The sequence below is a fragment of the Diadema setosum genome, chromosome 8, assembly GCF_964275005.1.
Source record: "Diadema setosum chromosome 8, eeDiaSeto1, whole genome shotgun sequence".
Taxonomy (NCBI): Eukaryota; Metazoa; Echinodermata; class Echinoidea; order Diadematoida; family Diadematidae; genus Diadema; species Diadema setosum.
In genome coordinates this window covers 20,782,829-20,810,812 of record NC_092692.1, presented here as the reverse complement: position 1 = coordinate 20,810,812, position 27,984 = coordinate 20,782,829, and the positions used below count along the sequence as shown (strand labels likewise).

At 39.8% G+C, this 27,984-nt stretch overlaps 1 protein-coding gene across 1 annotated transcript; it reads left to right on the top strand.

The window, feature by feature from the left end:
- Window positions 1-121: 121 nt before the first annotated feature.
- LOC140231544 (fatty acid synthase-like) lies at window positions 122-26,745 on the top strand. The gene is made up of 27 exons (XM_072311677.1): window positions 122-263; window positions 816-968; window positions 2,017-2,190; window positions 3,545-3,745; window positions 4,466-4,588; window positions 5,467-6,169; window positions 6,979-7,186; window positions 7,697-7,886; window positions 8,885-9,114; window positions 9,492-9,701; window positions 10,120-10,411; window positions 11,003-11,194; window positions 11,704-11,958; window positions 12,413-12,586; window positions 13,194-14,415; window positions 14,890-15,038; window positions 15,786-16,001; window positions 16,482-16,811; window positions 17,072-17,191; window positions 17,847-17,969; window positions 18,703-18,926; window positions 19,365-19,518; window positions 19,966-20,162; window positions 20,366-20,612; window positions 21,188-22,221; window positions 22,563-22,820; window positions 23,848-26,745. Exons 1-27 carry the CDS (start codon window positions 122-124, stop codon window positions 23,965-23,967), a joined length of 7,641 nt encoding a protein of 2,546 aa, XP_072167778.1. The 3' UTR covers window positions 23,968-26,745.
- The last annotated feature ends 1,239 nt before the right edge of the window (window positions 26,746-27,984 follow it).

Sequence of the window (27,984 nt, the reverse complement as noted above, 5' to 3'; positions counted from 1 at the left end):
CTTAGATATCGCAGATGAATCTTTTCCTTTAAGCACATCCTTGATGTCGATGAATTATCTTTCCAGGGCAGCTTTTTGAAAGAGTTTTGCTGAGGCCCGTAGTGCCTTTCCCTGCAGCATCATGGGCGTGCTGGACCAAGACGAGATTGTCATCAGCGGCATCTCGGGAAGACTGCCAGAGTCGGAGAACCTGGAGGAATTCTTTCAGCATCTTCTCGACAAAGACAATCTCGTTACCATTGACGACAGAAGATGGGAGCCAGGTAATCATGTGATCCATTAATGTGCCTGTTATGAACAATTGAAATGAGTGTAATAGTGATAACAATAAGGATAAAATGACAATTAAAGTAACGATAATGACAATGTTGTTGATGATGGTGATAATGATAATGATAATAATGATAATACTATGATAGAATAACCATAATCGTGATATCATTTAATTTTCTGTGTACAGTGCAACTTAGTTTAAAATTTCCCCTTTTTTGTGTATGAAAGAAACTACGTGAAAATGTGTAAGACCCTTCTCAACATTTGCTTGGTCTATTAATGATTTTTATGTTCATATCTATTAAGGTATCATGCTTTGTATCACTATAACATTACTCGTTTCTTTTTAAATAAAGGTATATTATATCCCCTTATACGAAACTTCTCATATTTCTGTATGTAGTATTTGTTTTCACTGTATCATGCTACATGGTATGTGGATTATGTGCAAGAGTTTTAAGGGTAATTCAGCATGAGATTAACAATATAAAATAATGATGACGTTCACAACAGTTGGGTTCCCTTTCTACATCCATCCAAAGGTCTATTTGGGTTGCCGCCACGTAATGGCAAGCTGAAAGACCTCTCGCGTTTTGACGCCACTTTCTTCGGGGTGCACGCCAAGCAGGCCAACACAATGGACCCGCAGCTCCGGATTCTGCTGGAAGTTGCTTACGAAGCCATCGTAGACGGAGGTGGGTTCATGCTGGCTGCGCTGCAAAAACGATTCAAACAATGATTGACAATGTTGAGCTATATCACCGAGCTAACACATTCTGTGATCCAGCTGACGACAAAGATATAAATCATGAGATCAGCTAATCGCAGTGTTTGTGTGGGAAATGTTTGTTGTGTAAATGATTTTACTGATATCAAGTAACTCCTAACGATTTTTAAAAGTTTATTAAAAGTTGGCAAAAATGGAGAAAAAGGGGGTTTCATAAGTAGATGGAATCTAAAATTGAAATTTCGCAACCACTGTCCACACAAGGTGAGATTTCGGAAATACAAGCTTTTTAGTAAACTTTATTAATAATTTTTGCAACTAATCGTTTTTATTGCACCTGATTGACGACATAATCGCTCTTCATCGACAGAAATAAACACTGATTATTCAGTGTTTAGAGTAAATAATAGCCATGAAAAACCCTAAACACTAAACACTAAAAATCGGTGTTATTTACGTCGATTTATCTATATATATTCGCCCGTCAGTTCGTCCATCAGTTTCAACAATGCAAACTTTACCATTAGACTTTAAATATATTGTCCTTTCTCAGTAGAAGAAGACGGTCTAATGTAGCCAAATATATTACAAGTGTTTCTTGTATACACAATAATTTAACTTTGAAAAGTCACATGCTGCACTGACTATCGTCAGTGTGAAGTTTGAGTACTTTTAAATCCAATGCAGGTAAAAGAAGTGATTTATACTTAGTTCTCGCACTTGTATTACGTGGACTGCTTTGTCTTAAGCGGGTAGATTGATTTACTGTTCACACACGATGATCCTTTAGATGCATATCAATACAGTTGATGAACGAAGCAAAATACATAATAACTTTTTAAAAAAGAAAGAAAGCGCAAAGGAGTAACAACACATTATTTACCATTTGCAAGAACCAAGAGAGAGCTGTTGAAAAAAAGAAAAGAATTACATTTCTTTTGTTTTAGAGATATGTGTAAATTTGGTAGTCAAAGCCTAATGTTTCTTTTTTTTTTCTTCTTCTTCTTATTCGGCAGGCATCGACCCGCAGACCATACGTGGTACCAAGACGGGTGTCTACATTGGCTGCAGCGTGGCGGACGCAGCCGAATCCTTCGGCAGTGATCCCGAGACACTTATCGGGTACAGTGTCACGGGGACAAACCGTGCCATGCTCGCAAACAGATTATCCTACTCATTCGATTTCAGAGGTAAGGAGTTGTCACAGTTATAAAATGATGACAAAATGACACACACACAAAAAAAAAACGATCAAACAAACAAGTGGGTTTTTTTCGCAAATTATATTGCCACTACCCAAGCTAATTTTTGCAAATTCTGCTCCATATTTTGAAGACTCTGCAGCTTCTATGAAAAATATTTGAGTGTAAGATGATTGGTAAGATGTTCATCATGTGCGCAAGCTATTGTTGCAGATTATACTTGCTTCTAAGGAGTGAAAAAGTTGTTGTAATACCATACAAACTTTAGCTTGTAATGCTTGCAAATGGCCATTTTGGCTACCGAAATAATGTGAGACCTTGTCTGTTCTTTATTCGATGGAGGAGTTTTTTGCTCACTGAAAACTTTGCAAGGGTTATATAGTGTGTTCACCTTGTCTGTCTAGACAGGGTAAAGGTCACTGATAGTTCGAGTACAGTGAGATTGCACACAATGGCAGAACAAATTTGTGAATTGTTATTGAACTCGCGAGAACTGGAACAGATGTGATATGAATCCACTGTACATGAATAAGGCAATGATGGAGATAAACGTTTGTGTCGTTCGCTTAACAGATATAATCATTTATTCATATGTTCACGTACTCTGAAAGAAACACAAACAGGTACCCATATGTCAGCTGCAGTAATGATGGTAGGAATTTAGTAGTAGGCCCCTACAAGTGTTGTATTGATTGATGTTGTTCTTTATTCATGCTTATTCATTCTTAATAATTTAACAATAATAGTACTGATAAAAGTGATAGCAATGACAATATGATGATGTGAGGGTCGAGGTACGAGGTGTGTGTGAAACCGAGTTGCAGGTGGATCTGCTTGGGGTTGGGTTGTAATGTGCGTGTGTGATTGACATTGTAACTAAAACCAGAATATAACTGGCATGGAGCCACATATCTGTAGAGGTATACAGAGAGGTCCCTTCCTCTGATCAGAGCACGCACTTTATGGCCATATAATGCATAACGTGATTCAGCAATCCTCACTTTAATGATGATGATGATGATAATGATGATGATGATGATGATGATAATAATAATAATAATAATAATAATAATAATAATAATAATAATAATAATAATAATAATAATAATAACAGTAATGTAACATTATTACTATGTTATCATTATTATTATTATTATTATTATCATTATCATAATCATTATTACTATTACCATTATTGTTATTATTTTCATCATCACCATCACCATCATCATCAGCAGCATCATTATCATTTTCATTATTATTGCTGACATCTTTGTCATGATTAAAACTAGTAAATGTAATGAATATATATATATGTATATAATTTTCCCCCCCGGGACAGGACCTAGCTACTCTGTTGACACAGCCTGCTCCTCTGGCTTCATGGCTCTGCACAACGCCATCCAGGACATGAGGAGGGGAGACTGCGAGGCGGCCATCGTTGGCGCCAGCAACCTCCTGGTCAAGCCACAGAGCTCCCTGCAGTTCTGGCGACTTGGCGTCCTTTCGCCGGACGGACAGTCCAAGTCCTTTGACAGCTCTGGTAGGTTGGCAATGTATATGAACTTGTGTAAAATACGGAGAGAATTTTCATTTTATTTATTTATTTATTATTATTTTTTTTTTTTTTTGGGGGGGGGGGATGTACCAAAAATAAACGCCCATTTCTTCTGAAAATACCAAGTGCATTTGTTATCCTATAGAGGCCATAAAATTATGATGATAAATTGATAAGTACACGGGAGAAATATTGAGTTTGTAGGTCCTTTTCATGGTTTAGTTTGAAAAGTGATGATGAATATGATTTTATTTGTTTAATACTGTGGTGGACCGAATATTGATGACTTTACTCACCAAATTGCACCATCCACAATTCATGAAATACGAGTGCAAACATTGTTGTTGCATACCATTTTTGTGGTATATATTTAACAATTTCAGAACAGCAAAAGAGTGGATTTGACCTTTCAGAAACGTCCATTTTTGTCCTGTATCTGATTTTTTTTTAAATCTATATTTCAACATTTTACTCCATTAATTTGAACAAGTAATCACTTGAAAATGAAAATTTTCAACTGTGGTATTCTCCACAAATTTACAGCTGCAAGGAAATAACATCTAATTGCATACAAATTAAGAGCACCAAACATTCAATTACCAGTAGATGTTTTATTTATAATCATTTTTTAAATCAAGGATCCTGGAAGAACTGATGTGTATTTCATACTATATCTTTGATTTACACATCCATTATTCTCTGCAGCTAATGGCTATTGCCGATCTGAGGGCATTGTAGCTTTGTACATCACGAGGAAATCTGTCTGCAAGAGATCCTATGGAACTCTAGTTCACTCCGGAACTAACACAGATGGCTACAAAGAGCAAGGTAAGGATCCCTCTCAGCAGCTCACGACCCAAATCTTCTCTTTGTTTTCTTCCTCTTCCCCTCACTTCACATGTTATGATGGAGATATTTCAGAAAAAAAAGGATTATATTCTTAAGACATAACTTCAAATTTCAAAACATAGTGTGAGTAATTTAGTATACAAATAATGACTGCTATGAGGGGCACAGTTAAAATTATGGTTTTCACATCACCGAGGGCCTACATAATTTTAACTGTGCCCCGAATATCAAGCTGTCATTATTTGTTTTATATACCGAAAATATAGATTCCGAAATATAGAGACCGAAAATATAGATTCTAGTCTCTTTTACAGCACTTGTAATCAACGCTGATCGACAGCGCGGCAGTCGTATTATTGGTGCGTACATGTGAGTGATCTATGTGTACAGGGTTGCGACTGTCTCCAAACCTATTTACAGGGCACAGTTGATTCTATGCCCCGGGCACAGTAAATCATGACGTCATTTTGATCAAAAATGGGGCACAGCTATTTTCATGACTCCACTTTTAACCAGTCAGATGAGAGGAATCTATATATGAGGTATATAATGTTGAATAATACTCATAGATGCTTGTTTATTCTTATCTTAAAATACTATACTCGCAATCAATGCTTGTAGAAACCATACAATGTTATTTCACAAAAAAAAAAACCTCTCAAAGTTAATATAGGAACCAGAGAATCCATACAATATTGTCATCAAGTTGCATATTTTCATACTGTAAGAATTGATAAAAGCTTTCTTCCTTTGTGTTTGCTCTTACTCTCTTTTCTTTTTCTCTGACAGATTAGGAAAGGTAGAAATTGAAGCTTAGAAATTTTATTTCATATTATAGCTTTTCTGATACTTAACAGGTGTGACATATCCATCTGGTGAGTGTCAACAGAGTCTTTTACAACAGCTCTACACTGAGGCACAGATTGATGTCGATGACGTGGAATACTTTGAGGCCCATGGCACAGGCACTACGGTCGGTGATCGGGAAGAGACCAACAGCATCGCGAACATCTTCTGTCAGAACCGAACGCCAGAGCATCCTCTTTTGGTGGGATCTGTCAAATCCAACATGGGCCACAGCGAGCCAACTTCGGGGTTGGCTGCCCTCGCCAAAGTTGTCTATGCCTTCAATCGCGGGGTCATCCCGCCCAACATCCACTTCAACGATCCCAACCCCAACATCATTGCCCTGCAGGATGGACGAATGAAGGTCGTCACAGAGCAAACGGCCTACCAGGGTGGATACGTAGGGATCAGTTCCTTCGGCTTTGGCGGCTCCAACGTCCACGTCATCGTGAAGCCACTCGCAAAGTCGTCAGACTCGGGGGTCATCAGCCCTCCCACTCGTCTGGTGACCTGTGCCTCCCGCACAGTGGAAGCGGTCAAGGAGCAGCTGGACCATGTGCAGAAAAACAAAGACAGCTTGGAGCTGCTGTGCCTGTATGACGAGCTTGCCAATGCTCCTCTGAATAGCATGCCCTGCAGGGGATACTCCCTGACCGGGATGCCCGAGTCCTCAGAGGTCAAACTGGTGTCACCACCGGAGAAAAGACCCATCTGGTAAATGGATTACATCTGCTCCATCAGTGTGAGAGATGAGAAGAAGAAATGACAGCAGCGCCATAGACTTTATAAACAAAAAACATAGACTTTATAAACAAAAAACAAGAGAGATATGATATTTTCACTAAATGGTTCTTGGCATATATTGCATCTTTGAAATGTTTGTTTGAGATCCACTGCTTCAATAAAATCTAAAGACCTTACCAACATTTCTTCCTATTGTTTCCAGTCTGGATGTATGTAAGATCATGTAAAGGAGGTCAGTTAAGGAATTTGAATCATTCTTTTTGCCGTATATTCCTTTACTCAATGGTATTCTCTTGGATTAATACTTGATAAACTGTTACAGATAAAGAATCTTTCTGTGGAAAATCATGAAAGTATAATTGCTGTAACTGTGGAAGAACAGGACAAAACTCATCAACAAAAGTTTTAATTCTAAACGACCTTTAGGAGCTTTCTTTGGATATATTTACTGTGATTTTGAAAAATCAAATCAGGAGGATATGATGAATGATAATCTAGATAATACAACAAGCAAAGTGATTTAAAAAAAAAAAAACAAGATTTGCTCATAGATAATAATATGCCAGGGGCCTGTCTTATAAAGACTTGTGATAGAAATCAATCACAAGTTTCTTGTGAGGTGCAATGCAAGTTGCGATTGATTTGGGGACTTTTGATTGATTTGAAGGCTTTATAAGACGGGGCCCAGATGTGTACATGATACATAAGGAGATATATTGGAATATATGCATATGTATATTTTTCTATATCTCTTTTTTTTTTTTGCTGCGTAATGTCAGGTATGTTTTCTCGGGAATGGGATCCCAGTGGGCTGGCATGGGCAAGGATCTGATGTGTCTGGAGCCCTTCCGTGACACCATCGACCACCTGCACAATGTGCTGAAGGAGGAGGACTCCTCCATGGACCTCAAGGGCATCATCCTTGAAGGCAAGGAGGAGCTGCTACAGTCCACCATCAACTCCTTCTCTGCCATTGCCAGCATCCATGTGAGTTGAGCTTTCCCACACAGAATCCTGTCTCCTCTCCTTGCAAAGCATTACTTGGGTCAGCCCTTGCAACACTAAAATGTGTGAAGATTTGATGGTAACTTGAAGACCATTGCACAGACACATAAAATGACCAACAATCAAAGGAGGAGCTTGCTGATGTAAAACTGCTTTGACGAGTCAACAGAACATTGCATGATACAATTGGTACCATTCAATGTATAAAATGTTATTGTCAATGATATAGTTCCAGATGTTACCATCCATGCACACACAACTAAGCAAAAAAATGATGCAATTTTGTTGTGCTGAAGCTGTTGAGGTAATACTATGCAAAAGCCAAATGATGAAGCATCTGTCATCCAATTATGTTTGCTTTGAAAGATTTGTGCGATTCTTTATTCTTAAATTGGAGAGGACATTGGTGCAATTATCACTGCACAAAACTAGCTGTAGAATTATGAATTGAAAGACCTATTACATTAATTTTCTTCCCATTATTTTGGGTAGGTTGCACTGGTCAACTGCCTCAAGGCAGTTGGAGTGGAGCCAGATGGCATGATTGGTCACTCGGTCGGTGAACTTGGCTGCGGCTATGCTGACGAGAGCCTGACCGCTGAAGAGACTGTCCTGGCGGCATACTGGCGGGGGCGCTGTGTGATGGAAGCACAGTTACCTCCAGGGGCAATGGCAGCAGTTGGTAAGAAGATAATATTTTGTTCAAATTATAATTCTTGCGTTGAGTTGTTTTATTTTTACTGATGATTGACAAATTGCCCTTCATTGACGTAAATAAACGTCTATCATGTGATCGAGTCGTAGCCATGATAAAAATCATGGGCATACATACTTGAGTGAGGATCATTTTTAATTTGAATGAATATGCAGGACCCCACCTAAACAAGGGATCAGAACTATCACTGGCTGAGCAGAAGCTTGGTGGTCTAGTAGATAAATGATGCCTGTCTAAAAATCAGGAGGCCATGGGTTGGAATCTCAGCCAAGTATGTGTGTTCATGACATTTATCATGGTTTACTAAAAGATGATAATCAGTGTTTATATACTTTGATGAAGCACAATTTCTTGATCAGTTGCAATAGGAGAGTATTTTATTAGCCCCTTTTTGTGAGTTTGGTAGCCATCAGTTGCAGACTCAAGTTACTATAAATGACTTGAGAATGTAAGATTTAATATCAAGTTGTTGTTGTTTTTTCCAATGAGATCACCTTGTATTGAAATTGGAAATGGAAATACTACATGTAAAATATGATTGCTTTTGTGTATGCTGTTCTTTCTTCTCTATTTCACTCGTTTTTGTAAACAGAAAAAAAGGTGGAATATATTAATGTGCCACCTTCTTTGATCAGCTTAAAGCTAGGAATGAACACTTAAAGTGTGCTTCTTTCCTAGATGATTATTTAAAGAAAGCCAGAGTTTGCTCTATCTGATTTGTAAAATCAGCTGTTAGTTAATCTTTGATATTGAGGAATCAGTGAGTTAAAACATATGTCTTAAATCATATTTGCCTAGAAAGTTTTTTTTTTTTCAAATCCATTACAGTTGTATGTTGATCTTTATTTCCACTATTTTTATTCTGCTTTTATGTTTTTCTTTTTCTTTTGTATTGTTTTTACTTTGACAACATTGAGTAACCATTTTGACTTGGTAAACTTCTGCATCTTTCAATTCATCTATAGGTCTTACATGGGAGGAAACCAAGCAGAGAGTCCCACCAGGCGTCGTGCCCGCTTGTCACAACGCTGAAGACACTGTCACCATTTCAGGCGACCGCGAGTGTGTGGAGAAATTTGTTGCTGAACTGCAGGCAGAGGGCATCTTCGCCCGGTCTGTCAACAGTGCCAATGTGGCTTTCCACTCGCCCCACATGGCCCAGATAGCCCCCATGTTGCTGGAAGCACTGGAAAGGGTAAGGAGTGTTGGAAGTGCATGCTAGGTTGATTGTTTGTTTGAATAAGAATATGCAATATGTTTTTTAAATAAGCATGAAAATTTACACCTGTCTTTGTAAAGATAAAATTATGTTTGTGAAATGAAATACTGGACATGCATAAACATTTGATTTTGATTTGATTTGATTAATTCTCTGTATGACATATTGCTTTACAGTTATGAATCAATTTTCATCAATTTCATTAACATAATAATGTATACAAATATGGTATTATAAAGTTTTTGTATTTTGTACAATTTCAGCAATTTTTGTTACATCCATATCTGTAATTTATTATAATCACAAGCGTGAATACATCTTAATTTCCATGCAAAAATTTGTCCCCAACAAAGGTGATTACCAACAAGAGACCTCCAACCCCACGATGGGTCAGCACCTCTTTGGGTGGCAGCTCAGATGGTCCAGGAGCCCCACCTTCCGGTATGTCGCTGGCTGCCTACCAGGTTAACAACCTCGTCAGCCCGGTCCTCTTCAGGGAAGGGTTGGCTCGTATCCCCAACAATGCCATCACCATAGAGATAGCTCCACACTGTCTCCTCCAGGTCAGTTTTAAGACCATTTCATGAGAAAGCCCACAACCTATTCCCATTCATCTGAAATGAAATGAATCAGTGAATGCAACATCTTTGTACGCCTGGTATAGAGATGAAATGAATGTAGTTGCTTGTATAGGGACATACAAGTATTGCATTTCAGATCAAGTTTCAAATATGTACCTGTATTGGTGCTCCTTTTTTTAAATTCTTGTTGGTAGCTTATAAATGTCTAGATTAAGTAGGTTAACCATATAGCAGCTGATGACATTATATTGAAATCTATTTCTTTTGAGATATTTTGTTTCGTGAGATGAGGATTTTAGAAATTCATGAAAATACCTGACCAGACATTGGTACAACTCATAATGGCAGATGGAATTGACTGAGTGGATTTTACAAATTGCTTCATCTCATATTTTCATAGGCTATTCTGAAGAGGACCCTTGGAGCAAATGTGGAGTTTCTGAGTCTGATGAATCGCAAGAAACCAGACAACCTGACTTTCTTTCTGACCAACCTCGGTAAGCTGTATGCCAGTGGCATTGATGTCCAACTGGACGGCCTCTACCCTCCCGTGGACTTCCCCGTCTCTGTGACCACGCCCCCTATTGCCCCAGTGATCAGGTGGGATCACTCCCAAGAGTGGGACATTCCTCGGGTGGAGCAGTTCCTGAAGCAAGGGGGCAGTAGCCTCACCGTAATGGCCTTTACCATTGGTAAGTTGTCTTCTGAGTGTGGAGGGAGGATTAGAAAGTATAGGGATTATGTATGTATGTGTGTGTGCATGTGTATGTGTCTTTCTGTGTGTCTGCGCAAGTGTGTGTTTGTTTACCTGTAGGCCTACGTCTGTGAAAGTTGGAGATATATGAGGACTATTGCACAAACTTGCATCTGCCAAATAGACTCACCAACTATAAAGAATATTGTGAACTGCATATGATCCAGACATGCATGCGTAAATATGTACTAAAATGTGAACATTTGCTTTATAATCCATGATGTTTTTGGAAGTATAATGCAAATATTCTACAAAATGGCCATGATTTTCAGATTTAATTAAAAAAAAAGACCAAGAAATACTCTAGCCCATATCAATAGATATTACAGGTTAAAAGAAAAGTATGTAAGCCCATCACATCAATAAGGATTACAGCTATGTTTAGTTTGAAGACAGTATAAAGATTGGATTTGACAATGAATATCCAAGTGTTAGATCATAGAAGTTTGAAACAATACACTGTAAACACTGGAACTTTCATCAAGTATGAACATAAGGCACAAAATATCGATATTTTCTGTTCTCACAGATGTATCACCCGAGTCGGAGGACAGCTACATCAAGGACCACTGCATTGATGGCAGGGTTCTGTACCCAGCTACTGGCTACCTCCGTCTGGCCTGGAGAGCTCTCGCTAGGATGAGAAACACCGTTCCTGATCAGATGCCAGTGGAGTTCAAAGATGTTGTCATCCACCAGGCTACAATTGTACCTAAGACAGGTGTGGCTCTAAATACACTGAATGAAGTTTCTAGAAATAAGAATTACAAATGTTTACAAAGTCAAAGAAGTTCTTTAAAAAAGCAGCAACAACAAAATGCCAAAACAGGGATCATCTCAGGGCATTCAAAGTCTCATATAATGTGCACTTTAATTTGAATGAAGCTCTAAAGGACATAAAAACAGTTTAGAGTGAGAGAATAGCCTAATCAGGTTAAAGCTGACAACAGTGCTCACAGTTTGTATATTGCATTGCTTGTATTATCTTACTCGTATGCCTAGTAGAACACGCTCAGAAATACTTATTTAGTGAAATTGACATCGTGCTACCAATCTGTGGAGGAGATGATTCTTATTTCCACATGACAAGAAAATTCCTTCAACACTTCAGTATATATGTTTATTATTTATCATATTATTTTTTTGTATGTTTTTTTCATCATTTCACATCTTCATTAGATATACTCTATATCTTTATCTTTTAATCTTTGTTCTCATTGTTCATCTTAGGCACAATAAATCTGGAGGTCCGGATTGCTCCAGGCTCAAACACCTTTGAGGTTGGAGATGGAGACCAGCTGGCTGTGTCTGGAAAGATCTTTGTTCCGGACACACCCGTCCCAGAGAGACCGACTCCGGTGGTGGAGACAGCTTCTGCAGAGGGGACCATTATTCTTGAGAAGGGAGATGTGTACAAGGAGCTGAGGCTGAGGGGCTATGAGTATGGACCAGACTTCCAGGGGGTCCTCCAAATTAAGGATGATGGTTAGTGTTATCATGGTGATTAGAGATTGATGACAGGGCAGACATTTATATTTCCCATGAATGATATTAGACTTATAGCAGTGTAACAGTGATGATAGTTTTATACTTGCTGTGTGCATTGTTGTTGCCGTGTTACTTTCTTTATCTCTTTGGAAACATGACTTCTGTTAGGCTTCATCTTACCTAGTCTTTGTCAAAGGCTCTCCTGCACTGTAGTTGATGCAAAAAGAGCAAACAGATGGTTATTGGATAAGACTAGTCAAGCCACCAATACGAGGAAAGACACAGTGAGAGGACATTTGGCGATCTATCTTAAGTTTTTGCCTAATTTTGCTACCAGCTGCTGCCAGTGGCTGGTAGTCTCTTCACAAAGTTTAGTCACTGACTCACATATTCATTCTTCATCTTGTTTCTATTCTGTATCACTTTCTATCCTACACTGAATGTCATCCAGGAAGTGAAGGCACCTTGGCATGGACAGGAAACTGGGTGACCTTCACAGACACCATGCTTCAGGTTTCCATCCTTAACAGACAGAAAGGGGTGCGGTGTCTGCGCCTCCCCACCCGTATCCGACGCTATGCCATCAACCCCGCCCTGAATGACATTGAGGCAGATGGATTACAAGGTAAGAACATTGAACCCCACATGTGGGTTATAGTGGGAGCACTGGGGCAGTTGTGAAAAATTAGTCTTTGGACTCTTTGGTAGGAAATCCTGACATTGAATCCTGTCTGGTTGTTTTATCCTGGGACAAGATGTTTAATTCACACTCTCATCTAACGATGATGTAAAAACACTGATGGGCTATTGATAATAGCAGGACCTTCTGGAATAGCAATGATCTCTGAGGAGAGCTACCTTTGGTAGTGAAAATGATATCCTAATATCTTATTGCCATTCATGGGAGGACAGATAATGGCAACCCACTGAGCCATGAAGCTTCATGTTCCAAGACTAGATCCTGCCAGTATTATGGGTTATATGTATGCTGTATGTATAAACTCTGATACCAGTTCATTATAGTGCATCTTTTGAGATGTAGTTTTTAGAGTCAGAAATTTTCTGTGTCCATATGCAAGAATCATCCCCAACATTTACAATTTCTTGGTGTGGAAAAGAGTGTCTTGTATGCAAGACTTTGTGGTAAATGACAGATAAAGTTCTATTGCTTCAGCACCCTTATTGTAATGACAGCCTGAATATCCTTCACTCTCACTGACCCCACCCTACAGAGATCAAAGTCACTGTCGATCCATACACCGACACCTGCAGAGCCGGTGGTGTTGAAATCTCAGGTCTCCATGCAACCGTAGCTCCAAAACGTCAAACGCAGCACTCTCCTCCAACCGTGGAAGAGTTCCACTTTGTGCCCTACAATGAAAGCAACATACTCTGCCAGGACCATGAACTTCGGGAGTATGCTGATTTGTGTGCAAGCTATGCTCAGACTGTCTTGGACCAAGCCAGGAGGAAGCTTCATGATGAAGGCTTGCCCTGCCCATTTGAAGTCATTGAGCAGAAGGCAGGACTAATTACAGATGCCGAGGTGAAGCACTCTCTGGAGGAACCTGGACACTGCTACCTTCAAGCTCTGCAGAAGATCACAGAGCTTCAACCAAACCTGCGATTCTCAGTCTTGGTCAAGGAGATTCTGGATGCTGCATGTAAAGATGACATTCTATTGCAAAGTCTTGTCCAAGGGCGGCATCTGAAGAATGCATTGGACGTTGTGTGGGAAAACACGCGGTCACTTAAAATGAAGGTTCTTGAGGTCAGTGCCCTTGCTGGTCAGATGTACAAGAAAGCCATCCCATTCCTCAACTCTCAACCAACTGCTGACATTGACTATGCCATTGCTGATGTCTCCAAGGAAAAGCTTGAAGAAATCTCTGAGGAACTGGAAGCAATGCACATCAAGACACATGTGTGGGATGTGGCATCAGCACCCACCAATGGACTCACTGGAGCCAATCTCATCCTTGTGAATGGATTAGCGAGATTGACCTCTGACCTGGACAGAGCCATCACCAACATCAGTGCATCCCTCAAGGACAATGGTTTCCTTCTCCTCCATGAGGTCATCAGCAGTGTGGCTCCAGCAGGGGGTGAGGTCTTCCCCTTCAAGACCTCTATCATCTTCTCTGAGCAGGAGCTCCTCTCTGCCTTCAAGGCCAATGGCCTGGAGGTCATCTCCATCAAGCAGAGCGGCCTCCTGACCACCATGTTCTTGTGCCGCAAAGTGAGCCTCAGCCCCTCCTCGAAAGAACAACCATGCATCATCAACACTGATGATAAGAGCTACACCTGGGTGTCAGACCTGCAGAAGAGGATGGTAGAGTTTGAAGGGAAGCCCCCTGGAGAGAACATCTGGCTGCTTTCCGACAAGGCTTACCACAGTGGGATAGTGGGGATGACAAACTGCCTGAAGTTTGAGCAGGGAGGGGACAGGATCAGGTGAGAGAACCTTGTTTATAAAGAGAAGTTTAGATGAAGGTACCGTTGGTTTGTCCCTTGCCCATTTACTATGGCCAGACCACAATATGAGACACAGAACTTCTGTAGTGTTCATGTGATGTTTGTAGCTTTTTATCTGCAGTGCCATCACTAGAAAAGTGAGAAGCAAAGACGTTTGAAATACATTCTGCATGTATGTTATGTGTTCGTAGTTCTACACAATCCTGTGCTCTTTTAGGTTTGAGGCTCTGTTTTTTTCATGAATATGCTTCAGTCACATTGATTTGTAGTTCAAGGGAAGCAGTTTCATCTTTGTGACTTTTTATGCTCTCCTGGGATGTCATGTGCTGGAGGGGTCATGTATAGTACTTAATTATTCTGTCCCGTGAGTGTTGAATATTCTTGATAGAGGGAAATAAGTTGCAGGCTTGTTGACATAGATGTTATTTTTCCCATAACATACTCACCTGCTAGGTGCATATTCAATGCTGAGGGGAAACCTACAGGTGGAGAGTTTAGCCAGCTGAAGGACTCTCTGGAAGGAATCCTCAACAGAGACCTCCTCATGAACGTCTGGAAAGATGGAGAGTGGGGATCATATCGACATTACTTTTTGGAGACCTGTAAGTATTTTAATGGTCATCTAGAGCTCTCACATGTTTCTGCAAGGGCAGCACCCCCCCCCCCTCCCTTGTTGACCCTGATACTTCTGTGCCTCAAAAGTGACTGATGATGAGGTATTTGAGGAGTAGAGAGAAAATTATGCTTTTATCTTATGTGTATGATCAAGAGGTTCCTAATGGAGTGATGTGTGACTGTATGAATGTTTCCATTTTGAGAATGGCAATTTATAGAGACTGTTCTGCATGCCTAAAACAATCACCTGGACAACTACACCCCAGACGACTACCCCAAGACAACTACCCCTGGGACATATACCCCCTAGACAATTATCCCCTGGAGGTGACAAACTGCCTGAGCAGAGAGGGGCAGGTGACTACCCCTGGGATAGTTACTCCAGGACAACTACCCCCTGGAAGTAGTTGTCCTGTGGGGTAGTTGTTCAGAGGGAAGTGTCCAGGGGTAGTCATCCTAAAATTGAAGAGAACATGCCACTTCTATTTTTTCTTTGTTTTGTATTTAAATGTTTGGTGGAGTGAAGCTTAGTGACAATAGGGTGATCCGTGACCTATGATCAAGATCTGATCAATGGTTTGTACCAAATGATCTACAAAATATTGTTCAGCTTTCATTCTATGAATATATCAAAGATGTATCTGATAATTAAAACTCTTGATTAGTTTCCATGGCAATATCACGGAGGCTAGAAAAGGGCATAAAATACCACCTCTGCAATCTTGTACCAACAGCTCCTGATGACTCCAAAGTGGAGACGAGCCATGCCTACATCAACACCCTCACTCGAGGTGACCTTTCAACTCTGCGCTGGATTGCATTACCGATGACCTACACCGCTCCAGGTCAACTAGGCAAAGACATGTCCATGTGTAGCGTCTACTTTGCCTCCCTCAACTTTAGGGACATCATGATCGCTACAGGGAAGCTGCCACCAGATGCTCTGTCAGGTAGGTATGGTGGTAGGGTGTGGAGAAACCATTGTCACAAAAGGAATAAAAATGTGGCTCAAACCCACTTAAATCATTTAAGATAGTACTAAGCAGATGGAGAGGACCTCATGAACATAATGAAAATGTACAAGTAAAAACCACTAGTCAATATACTGTCCTGTCACAATCATATAAAAGATGTCATATCATGTGATGATTAGTCTGAAGATGACAAGTTCAACATGTTAAATAATCAAATTAGTGAGCAAACCTGTGCAACAGTATGTTGCTCAATTCTGGGTTTGAAGGATTATTTTGTTTTATTTCTAAAAAGTTGACATGAACAGGGCACTCATAATGTTTTTCAAACTAGAATAGAAACAGAAAAATATATTACTCTGACATTTGCCATACTTCCACCATTTTCCAAAATGAAGAGCTGTAATAGACCAGTCTGATGTGAGTTTGTTTTCGTGACATTCTTCCTGTCAACTTTAGCTGAGCTTGCCCAAAAGGATTGCATCCTGGGACTGGAGTTCTCTGGTCGTCTTGGCGATGGACGCCGTGTAATGGGCCTGGTGCAGACCAACGGTCTTGCCACATCCGTTTCGGTCGAGAACCATCTCCTCTTTGACATCCCACCGGAGTGGTCACTGGAGGAGGCAGCAACCATCCCTGTGGTCTACTGCACAGCTTACTACGCCCTCGTTGTCCGCGGTCAGCTGAGGCGCGGTGAGAGTGTCCTGATCCACTCTGGCTCGGGTGGTGTCGGTCAGGCAGCCATATCCATCGCTCTTAGTTACGGATGCCGCGTCTTCACAACTTGTGGTGAGTATCACTTTACCAAGAGGAGCGAACAATCTCATCTAGAGTCATCAATCAGACACTTGCCCTAAAGATCATGTTGATATACGATGACATCAGATTAAAGCAGAAAACACAGTGACTTCTTTGAATATCAGCTGCTAGTAAATGTTATACTTTTGATTGAAAGCAAAATGATGGATGCTTGCTTGCAGATGCTGGTGCAAGACTTTCAAAACTCAACTCTGTACATAACACTTCTTTCATTTTGGCTAAACTTGCAGGTACCAAAGAGAAGAGAGAGTTCCTGAAGAAGACTTTCCCTCAGCTCAAAGATGAGAATTTCGCCAATTCTCGAGATACCACCTTTGAGCCACACATCATGAAGGAAACCAATGGAAAAGGTATATTCAGCAGTCTGATACAGTATAATGCCCCATTTTATGTGGCTTGTAGATATGTCTTTCTCTGAACCAACCAAAGGAGATATATGATCATATAAATATGCGATGCAAAAAGAATTGATACATCAAGTCTGCACAGATATTTATTCTTTGAAAGTCAGAATTGTTTTCACGATCCTTCCAAATTGTTTTTGATAGGATATATTATATAAATGAATCATAGTTATATGTAATTTTTATGACATTTGAATGAAATTATCAAAACTGAATTTATTACTTGTGCAATTGAGAAAGCTATAGCAAAGTTTGAAAAATGTGGTAGTAGTACCAAAACTTTTGAAAGTGTTCGTGAATCTCACACTAAGAATAGATGCTGGGATTTGTTTTTCATAAGTTTTTATTGGTTGCTCCAATAATTTATAAGTATATCGTGGAATTATGGTCACATCTATTGGAACTAATTTCTTGATTATGCTTATGGATGTTAATGCTTTTGGTTATTAACATATGATATCTACAATGTAGATAGCAGAAGAAAGCCAAACTAGCTGGTCCTTCTACAAATCTTAATATGTCCATCAAAAGAGATTTCTGAAGTGAATGACTTCATCCCCCTTGCCATCCCACTCCCCTCCTGCCCCTCTCTCCCATGCAGGTGTGGATTTGGTCCTGAATTCTCTTGCATCTGAGAAGCTGGAGGCTAGCCTGAGGGTCCTGGCCATGCACGGTAGATTCCTGGAGATTGGGAAGTACGACCTCTCCCAGAACACTGGCCTGGGTAAGCAGATTATTGTCCTACTTAGTGTTACCCAACTCATTGGGTGGAATACAACCCTCTACTTTGGGGTAATGGTGTAGCTTATATCTGTGCACCCATATACCCTGGTATGTGTATTATTGCAGGATGATCATCATGTGACAACAATATTGACTTATTTGCCCAGGGCAGCCAATTTAATGTACACATTGTTCTTCTACAAGGCCCTCTCATTATAATAAACAAGGATAACCAGGAGAAAACTTATATCTGTACAAGAAGGACATATTGGGAAAAACATCTTGTCAAAGGATGGTTTCACTGTCAGGGTCCAAACTTGGGATCTTATAGTGATGTTTAAGAGCTCTTTTAGACCTGTCAGCGACATGTTCATGTAGATAGTCAATAGGATTTTAGGCTGATGATCCCGAGAGAGTTAAAGGGTAGGTCCAATTCAAGGCCTTGATCATCGCACTGCACTGCAGTGTTGCCACAGTTATGTTTTGCCAACACCATGAAGATGATAAAAGTGTTCAGGGGTCACTTAAAGAGATTATTATTGTCTATTTTCAGTCCAGAAGTCTGGTGCCCATCACAGCATTCCATATTCTCCAGCATTTTGTTGATAGAGTTACTCAAACATGCAGATGATGACTGTACAAGCTGAAAGTTTTATTCCACCTACTTATAAATGGTTTGGTAAGATGGATAACATCATTTTATGTTCTCTTCTCCCTACATCTATCTCTGAAAGGCATGGCCCTGTTCTTGAAGAACACCTCTTTCCACGGCGTCCACCTGGATCGCCTGATGGATGTGGGCAACCCGGACTGGCCCACGGTGGCTCAGCTCATGAAGGAGGGCATTGCCTCGGGTGTGGTGCGCCCTCTGAAGGCCACAACGTTCCAGCGGGATGATGTGGAAGCAGCCTTCCGCTTCATGGCACAGGGCAAGCACATCGGCAAAGTGCTTATTCAGGTATCAAAATGATTTCAGTATCAGGAGTTATTGCCACATACCACTGTCACTCCTTACTATCCACTACTGCTAAGGCTTGGACAGTGAGATGAATGGGTGAGAAGTTATGTAATGAAAGTTTAGACATGAGAGAGATAGTGACAAATATTTGACACAAAAAAAAAAAAAGAGCTCATGACTATGAGAAGCCTGGACAGCGAAGTGAGTAACTGTCACAAGGGTAACTGCTCATCCAATTTCCAACTGCCAGTATGAGCTATATAGCTTTTACATTGACAATTTGTGGTTAGACCAGGAATAATATGTTTGTCTTTAACTGATGAACACAGGATGCATTTATTGACAGCAAAATATACCTCATCTGAAGATGACAATGGAAAATTTAGTAATTTCTAGATCTTTTTAAATAATGATTTTCTCGTCTTCTTTTCCTCCAAGGTGAGAGAAGAAGAGAAAGAGAAGACTGTTGTACCCAGTCCAAGAAAGTTCACCGCTATTACCAAAAACAACTGCCACCCCGGTAAAGCCTACATCATCACTGGTGGACTGGGAGGATTTGGGATGGAGCTATCACAGTGGCTCATTGACAGAGGTGGGTTTCCAAAGTGTTTTCTGCATAGAAGCTGTTACCAGCTTTCATCTCTTTTCTCCAGTGGTTGATCTTGTATGAACAATCTTTATTGTATTAAAGATTGTTTATTGAAATGAATACCATTTTTTTACTAAAATGCATGCATCTTTTGGAGGATTAATATGATGCCACATGCTGTCCATTTTTTACTCTCACTTTCTAGATGCTATATGTTTAGTCATCAGGAAATAAGCTAATTAGGCCATGGTTTGGAGACATGTCTTACTGTAGTATCACTACTCTCCCTGTCTGGTGACAAAATTAGTCCTCATCTGTTGATGCTAGCTTAGGAATCATCTGACCTCATAAATGTGGTTTGACGGACCTCTTTACAAACTTCTTATTCACGAAGTATATCCATCAGTGCGATGAATAATAAGAGTGAGAACAAACCTACTTTCAATTCAGGTGCCCGCATCCTTGTCCTCACTTCCCGTTCGGGGGTAAGGACCGGTTACCAGGCCCACCGCATCAGCTGCTGGCAGGACCAGGGCATCCAAGTCGTCGCATCCAAGAGGAATGTTGCCAAGCAAAAGGATGCAGAAGAACTCATTGCAGAGAGCCAGAAGTTGGGCCCAATTGGAGGCATCTTTAACCTGGCCATGGTGAGAAAAAAAACTCAAACAAATCTAGTTCAGATTTTCAGTTAATTATTCAGTATATAATCAGCAGAGACGTGTTAAACGTATTCAAGATATTCTCAGTTTGTGATGATTAAGTTGGAGATACATGTATACAACACTATAAGATGGATGGAGGTGAAGTGCTTGAGATTATAGCTGAGAAAATTGTCCTATTTTTCTGTCAGGTCTTGCGAGATGCCCTCTTTGAAGATCAGACTGTGCTGAACTTCCAGCAGTGCTGCCGGCCGAAGGTCGACGGCACACTGAACCTCGACGTCGTGACCCGAAGCCGCTGCGGTCCAGAGCTGGAGTGGTTTGTCATGTTCTCCTCGGTCAGCTGTGGCCGTGGCAATGCCGGTCAAACCAACTATGGCTTCGCCAACTCGTCCATGGAAAGGATCTGTGAGAGGAGGAGAGAGGATCGCCTGCCAGGTATGTGACCTTGCGTGTGCTTCGTCATCCAATCCAGGAGTGTCCTACTATAGTGAAAACTTTCCAGCTGTTGGAACTATCCTCCAAGGGTGTATATATATGAACAAATTAAGATATAAACATATAAAGAATATGATTATGATATAGACTTGATCACATGTAGGATTGATCATATAATAGATTGAATGATATTTGTGGGTTTTAGAGATGACAATGATGATTCATACTTGATGTCCCATTGATTTACTCAACTATGACAGTAAGAATCCATGGAATATTAACTGGAAATGAAGACAGAAAAGTTAATCTACTAAAAATTTACCTTGTGCTGAAAAGTGCTTTGGCTTTCATTTACACTGAGGAAACCAATCTTTCTTCATAATTGAACAACTTAGGTAGTAGTATTCAGAATTGTAGAATACTTAAATACCTGAACATATATACTAAAGCTCATAAACCTTTTTTTGTAATGATCATATGTTATTATTGAGTGGAGCGAGATTGTGGTTTTAGTATATTCCTGTACCAATGCACTGATCATGATCATTCCTTTGCTGCTGAATATCACTGTACAGGACTAGCCATCCAATGGGGAGTGATAGGTGATGTTGGCGTTGTCGTGGATACCATGGGTGGAAACGAAACTGTCATCAGTGGCTGCATTGCTCAGAGGATGCCATCCTGCCTAGCAACACTGGACTGCTTCCTGTCGCAGCCATGTGCTGTTGTCTCCACCTTTGTCCCAGCAGAGAGGGAGGACGCAGGTGCTGGTCAGGGGTCGAAGGTCAGCCTGGTGGAGTCGGTGGCCCACATCCTGGGCTTGAGTGACCCCAGCAGCGTCAGCCCCGATGCCACCCTCTCTGAACTCGGCCTGGACTCCCTGATGGGCGTGGAGGTCAAGCAGACACTTGAGCGTGACTACAGCATCCAGATGGGGATGAGGGAGCTGAGACAACTCTCCATGAGGAAACTCGCCGAGCTGGACTCAGGTGGTGACGACACCCCGACAACCGACACAGACTCCAAGGAAGCAGCTACAGCAGCAGCACTGGACAGCGAGACAAAGGAGCAGCAGCAGTTCACAAAGGTTTTCAGTAACTCACCCTCTATGCTGTCGGCCAGTGCCGCCGACACCGTCGTCAAGATGAACAATGTGAACAACGGTCAGATGCCAGTTTTCCTTCTCCACCCAATAGAAGGCTCCATCTCTGTGTATGACAAGTTTGTGGAGAGGATGGCCGTACCGTGCTATGGCATTCAGTTCACATCCGCCGTCCTGGACATGACCATCCCAGAAATGGCTTCTTACTATGTGCAGAGGGTGAGGGAAGTGCAGAGCAGCGGACCCTACCGTTTCGTTGGAATGTCGTACGGTGCGTGCCTGGCCTACGAGATGTCACTCATCCTTGAGAAGGACGGAGAAAAGGTGGAGCCTCTGATCTCCCTTGATGGGGCACCATCGTTTCTGGCGTGCCACACTGAGTTCTTCCACAAGAAGTTCATGGCAGAGAAGACCAAGGATGGAAAGGAATTGGGGAAGGATGTTGGGAAGGTTGTCGGCTGTCTGCTGACATTTGCCATGCAGCACACATCAGCCAAATGGAAAGAGGTTAGTATAATTCATGGTGGTGAAAAAATATTGACATACATGACTTTGTTGCAAGTTTGCCAACACTTTTGAATGTATGTCTGATTTAAACAGCTGCAGTGGAGTTGGAACAATTTCTGCAAGACTGAAGTAGTAACCAAAAAAGATTTAAAAATTATAGTTAACTGTGTTCTTCAATACAATCTACACAATGATACTTTGATGAATGTGTACCTAATTATCTTTCTCCTACAATGAGTCAATGAAATGTTAAGAGCCATATAATCAATATATTAATATTTCCATATGACTTGAGAGGATATACACAAGTTTTTCTCTTACTTGCTTGTTGGTTCAAACAGCTGAAGGAGCAGCTAATCGCCTGTCCAGACTACCAGACCATGTTTGAGCTGGTCACCACCATGATTGCCCAGGCCAAACCTGACCTCAGCCCAGACGACATCACCTTCTCTCTGCGTGGCTTTAAGCAGCGCATCGAAACCTGTCTTGGTTACAGGCCAAAGGCCAAGCACAGGGGAGACATCATCTTTGTTCGTGCCTCCAAGGGGTCAGAGATCATGCAGCTGTCAGGACTGGGAGAAAACTATGGACTGGAAGAGGTAATAACCTTTGACTTCTTGGATGATAGTTCAGTGAGATTGCCACTGTTGAGAGTTAAGAAAACCCTTAACATTTGTACAGAAATTTGAAGATGATCGAGTTGAATGTAAAGTGAAAGTCTTTGAATTAATTTTTGAAAGGTTTAGGGGATTTCTTGTACTCAAACAAATAACCTTTGACATTTGTATGGAAGAGTTTCTTGGGATTCTGATGGTCATGGTGACCTGATGCTGGTGTGGGAGGTTACTGGAAAATGTTGAGATTTGAGGGGACCAATTGTTACATTTTTGTAGAATGGATTAGTTGGACTCATCGACAAAGAAGATGGCAGTCGATGGTGAATTAGAAGTATTCACTTGATTTCAGAGTTGCAATTGAACTTTTCTTGAAAACCATCAGACCTTTTTATATTCAGAAAGGTTAAAAGGATTTCTTAGATTGTTTCATTGCCATTACTAAATTCATTACACTTAAACTTTTGACACAGTTTTTTTTTTATGGTTGCCTTGCAATATGCTCATTTAAGTCTTCATTATTTTAGTGCATTGCCAAGTGAAAACAGTTATGTCACATTGGTCTTTTTACCTTTCTGCAGGAACAGGGTGTATAGAGTGAATTACTGGATGTTAACTTACTTTCTTTCAAATATTGTCTATAGTCGTAGAGTAACTTTTGACTTGATTAAAAGTCTCTTGAAGTTTGACCTTTAAAGTCAATAATATAAACTGTAACTTCTATGTGGAAACTCTCTGAATCCAAACATCGATTTTTAAGTGTTTCTTTCCTGTATGTAGTCTTTTTTGTTAAACAGGTCTTTAGCTGTATTTGATAAAGCATGATACTTACAGAAAAATACTGCTGTAAATTATTTTCTTTCATTAGACCTACCGATAGAGGATTACCTTGTTTCTAGCTGACATGTTTTACTATCATTAGCATGTGTGAATTTGTGTCCCTGTTTAAGTGCCCTCTAAGATGCCCCAGTAATAGAGTGTTCTCATTTTTTTCTCCCTTCGTTGTGAATAGTTCTGCACTGGGAAGCTTCACAGCACTGTTGCAGAGGGGGAACATGGCACCATTCTCCAAGAGCCCGGTCTCTCCACCATAGTGGCAACAGTGAACAAGGCACTTGAGATTGCCTGCTAACCATCCAATGCTTGGCTCAGCTCCATTTATCCACGAATGCTCGCAGTAATCTCATTATGTGAAGCAAATGCCGGCAAAAATCACAATATCTGAAGCTGCAAATTAGCCCCTCAATGATTTGATATGTGTATTTTGGTCCATGATGAAAGAAAAACTCATTATTCCAAGTCCTCAACAATTCATCCTAAAATATATAGAGAGATATATTTTGCATGAGTGAATTTTTGAGTGACTTACAGTCAAAGCTGTGCAAATGAATGATATTTGCTCTGCTGTAGGAACCTCTTTTCATGATGAATGATATCTCGCTAAAAAACAAAAATGCGGCAGCACCTTGCAGTATTTTGTGTATTCTTTACAAGAATATATTTCTACCTGTTTGTACTTGTAAGCAGATGAAGTATGCATTTGTTTGTTTATGTGAGCTTTTGTGTGTATGAGAGAGACAGAGAAAAAAAAATGTTTGAAGTTCAATAGAGCATATTGTTTTTCATACTGTAACTGACAATGATGTCACTGTCAATTTACCATCTGAAATTCAGAGTCACAGCACAAAACATATACTTTATACTTAAAACTTGTTAACCTTGCATCTACTGTACATTGTTTGTTTGTTTTTTCGTTTTTGTGTGAAATCAGTGCACATTTTGTCAGTGTAGTAAGTGCAAGTGTGTAGTAGAACATGTTGTACAAGTACTTAAAATACATTGTTGGTATATCTATATGTATTTACCCATCTAATATATCATTATATAATTAGTTCATACATACAGCATTCACAATATCTGAGTTAAGATTTTGCTCTGAATATGAATATGTGTGATGTGAAGGAGGGCATTTGCTACAGTAGATACATGTTCAATCTATTTCTGAGAAAGTGTCAATTGTTTTGCCAATATACAGTAAACAGTATTAGATATGAGATGCTTCATACATTAGGTAAAAGTTTAGGTTAGCAGTTAGACTTCATGAAATGAGCCATTCTTTGTCAGGACACTTTAATATATTTCGAGGTCAGACATAAGTCATTAAGGTCAACATGATTGATATGCTATTGTAGTTTTGTATGATTGATTTAATTGACATACTGAGTATATGTATTTGGTCACATTTAATGATGAAATTAGGTCAAATGGATAATGTCTGATGTATGCATAATGAAAGGGCATAGAAATGATGGCATGTTATGAGTTATAGGATGGTTATAAAATATATAGAGTAATATGATTTCATGTACGATTACACTAGTCAGGTAATTTTGTTGTATTGTTTTGCATATATGAGTCACTGTGTTTATGTAATACATATTAGAATTTTACTTCAAGTATTCTTAAAGCTTGTTCATGTAAACACTAATATTTCTCTATGTAATGCTTTTTAGGCTGCTAAATAAGTAGGAAGTATGTCTAATATATACTTAATGTGCAATGTTTAGATTTCTGCAAAAAAGGTTTCTCTTATAAATTGTTGATGCCTAAGATATCTACCAGAAGATTGTTCTAGTGTCTATAGTGTCTAATGTCTAATGTCGTAGTGGAATATACATGCTTGAGATAGTGATGTTAGGATTCATGTTTAGTATATTGATAGTACATCTTGCTAGGATATATTCATGATTGCTTATTATGAAGGGGTCCCTGGTATATATTGGGATTTACCCCTGAGAGGCATGAAATAGAAATGGAAAAAATAGCTACAGAAATCAATTTACATTATTGATGTATTTCTGCTGCAGATGGCACTACTTTCAGCAATATTTAACACTTTATGCTTGCACTGATAAATGAAAAACATCTCAATATTTTAATGGACGTTCCTTTGCTTATCTTTTTTTACTTTTGTTTTGTTGTTTTTGTACTTTTTACAACAGCCTGTTTCCTGACTCAAAAAGAAAAATAGAGTCATTGTACTTTCTGTAAAACAGATACAGTGATCTTTGAATTAAATCTTCTTTGATTCTAAAGAGGATAGTAGCTAGTTATAGTTCAACTGTATACTTTGGAGGTTTCTGATGGATAGGAATTATGAATTGTATTTAAGCACTATCTGAAGAGGAAATCGACATAAACAGAAGCACAAATTTTCCAATATTTTGTATTTTTCGATACCATCATGTAACAAGCATTCATGCGTATTTACAATGGGGTATTGACTCCCATAGAACAGCTCGATTTCCTAACTCTAAATATTGCTTTTAGCAATGTTCATTCCTAATGAATAACTTTTTTCCATTTTGGAAGAAAATTGTCTGTGATGATATTTGATGCCTCCAGGTTTATTTGAAGTGATGACATTGTCCTGAAAAAACAACAACAACAAACAAACAAACAAAACAACAACATTCTTTTCTCTTACAAGAATGACCACCCCCCCCCCCCAACCCGGAAACTGTCATAAAAAGAGGTTAAAACTTTATTGTTTTGATAATTGCTCCTAATAATGCATGATTGTACTTCATTGAAAACAGTATTGCATTTTGACCATAGAATTTGCATCAATATTCTTGGTAACTCCTACAAGCAGAATGCATTTATACTGTAAGCTTGCACTTGAAACAATGGATGCAGAGGCACTATACACTGCCCAAAGCAGTTACTTATACGCTTGTATGTCTATGTGAAAACTTTGCAAGTATGAGTGATCAAATTTATGAATCATCTTGATTTGTTCATCCATTCCATTCTGTGAACACGGCTCCACAGTCCCTGTCAAACAGTTTGAAGGAACGCAGTATCGTCGCATCAGAAGCACAATAAAGTTATCGTTTTGCAATGGCAATTTCAGTGAGTTTGTGAATGTGTGATCTTTCATGCTGCAGATCAGTTTCGTTTTTGTCCCAGTCTTGATCTAATGTTTGTCTGTCTATATTATTTTGTACTTATATCTGAACTTTTTTCATCGTGTTTACCGTCAATTTATAGTACAATTATTCCACACTGTCCATTAATTGACCGCACGTTATATGTGGATTAAAAATCCAACAATAAGATCAAAGAAATAAAGGTACAAAATTAAATCAATTCATCTAGACTTACAGTTTTTAATTCCGAGAACGGTTTCACGTCCGATCCTGGACGCTTCTCGGAATAAAAACAGTGAAGTCCAGATGAATTGATTTAATTTTGTACCTTTATTTTACATTAACTGGATTAATCAGAACTTACTCCAATTGATTAAGATCAATGAAACTTGAAACATCAAAATCAGACAACGATATGAAAGTGATGGAATTTGAAAGTTTTACGTTGTATATGTTTTCATGATATCAGTAGCAACCACGTGATATAAAGGATTATGACATTGCCTCGTAAGTCTCTAAGTGACTTGCACACTTGGCTCCTTTCTGAATTTCCGTTTGTAACTCACCTGAGCCGAAGGCTCAAGTAAGCCTATACCCACGATCGCTCTTCGTCCGGCGTCCGTCTTGCGTCGTCCGTCGTGCTTTGTGCGTTATGCGTCGTGCCCCGTGCGTCATGCGCTGTGCGTAAGTTTTTTACAATTCCATGTTCTTTTTAAAAACCCCAAATCGGATTTTCACCAAACTTGGCAGGTAGCATCCCCAGGGAGATCTCGATTTGTTCAAATGGGCTCCCCAAGGAGCCTCCCTCCCCCCCCCCCCAAAAAAAAGGAGAAATCTTTTAAATCTTCTTCACTAGAACAAGAACTGATAGAGCTAAGATGATATTATGAGTTAGTATATTTGTGACTGTAGTTTCAAGTTTGTTCATGGTCGATCCAGGGGTGGAGGGGGGGGGGGAGGTTTCCAAATTGGGGTCTAAAATAATAAATTTTACATTTTCATCTTCGTCTTGAAAACCCCATGCATGGAACACAAAGAATTGGCACATACTTTAAAAAAAAGTGATCCAATGGTTTTGTATATGATAACGTACCTTTTGAACGTAAAAGCTCTTTACCAAATTTCTAGGTGTCCTCAATTGATGAAAATCTAACTTGGAACGAACATACACGTCATCATGTCACAACTTGTACTTCCATGAATGTATAGGTATTCTT

Bases quoted from the DNA above. Each gene is read 5' to 3' on its own strand.
- LOC140231544 (XM_072311677.1), top strand. From the start codon at position 122: ATGGGCGTGCTGGACCAAGACGAGATTGTCATCAGCGGCATCTCGGGA. The intron at 9,702-10,119 runs GTCAGTTTTAAG...ATATTTTCATAG, and splicing joins CTCCACACTGTCTCCTCCAG to GCTATTCTGAAGAGGACCCT. The intron at 19,519-19,965 runs GTGGGTTTCCAA...CTTTCAATTCAG, and splicing joins ACAGTGGCTCATTGACAGAG to GTGCCCGCATCCTTGTCCTC.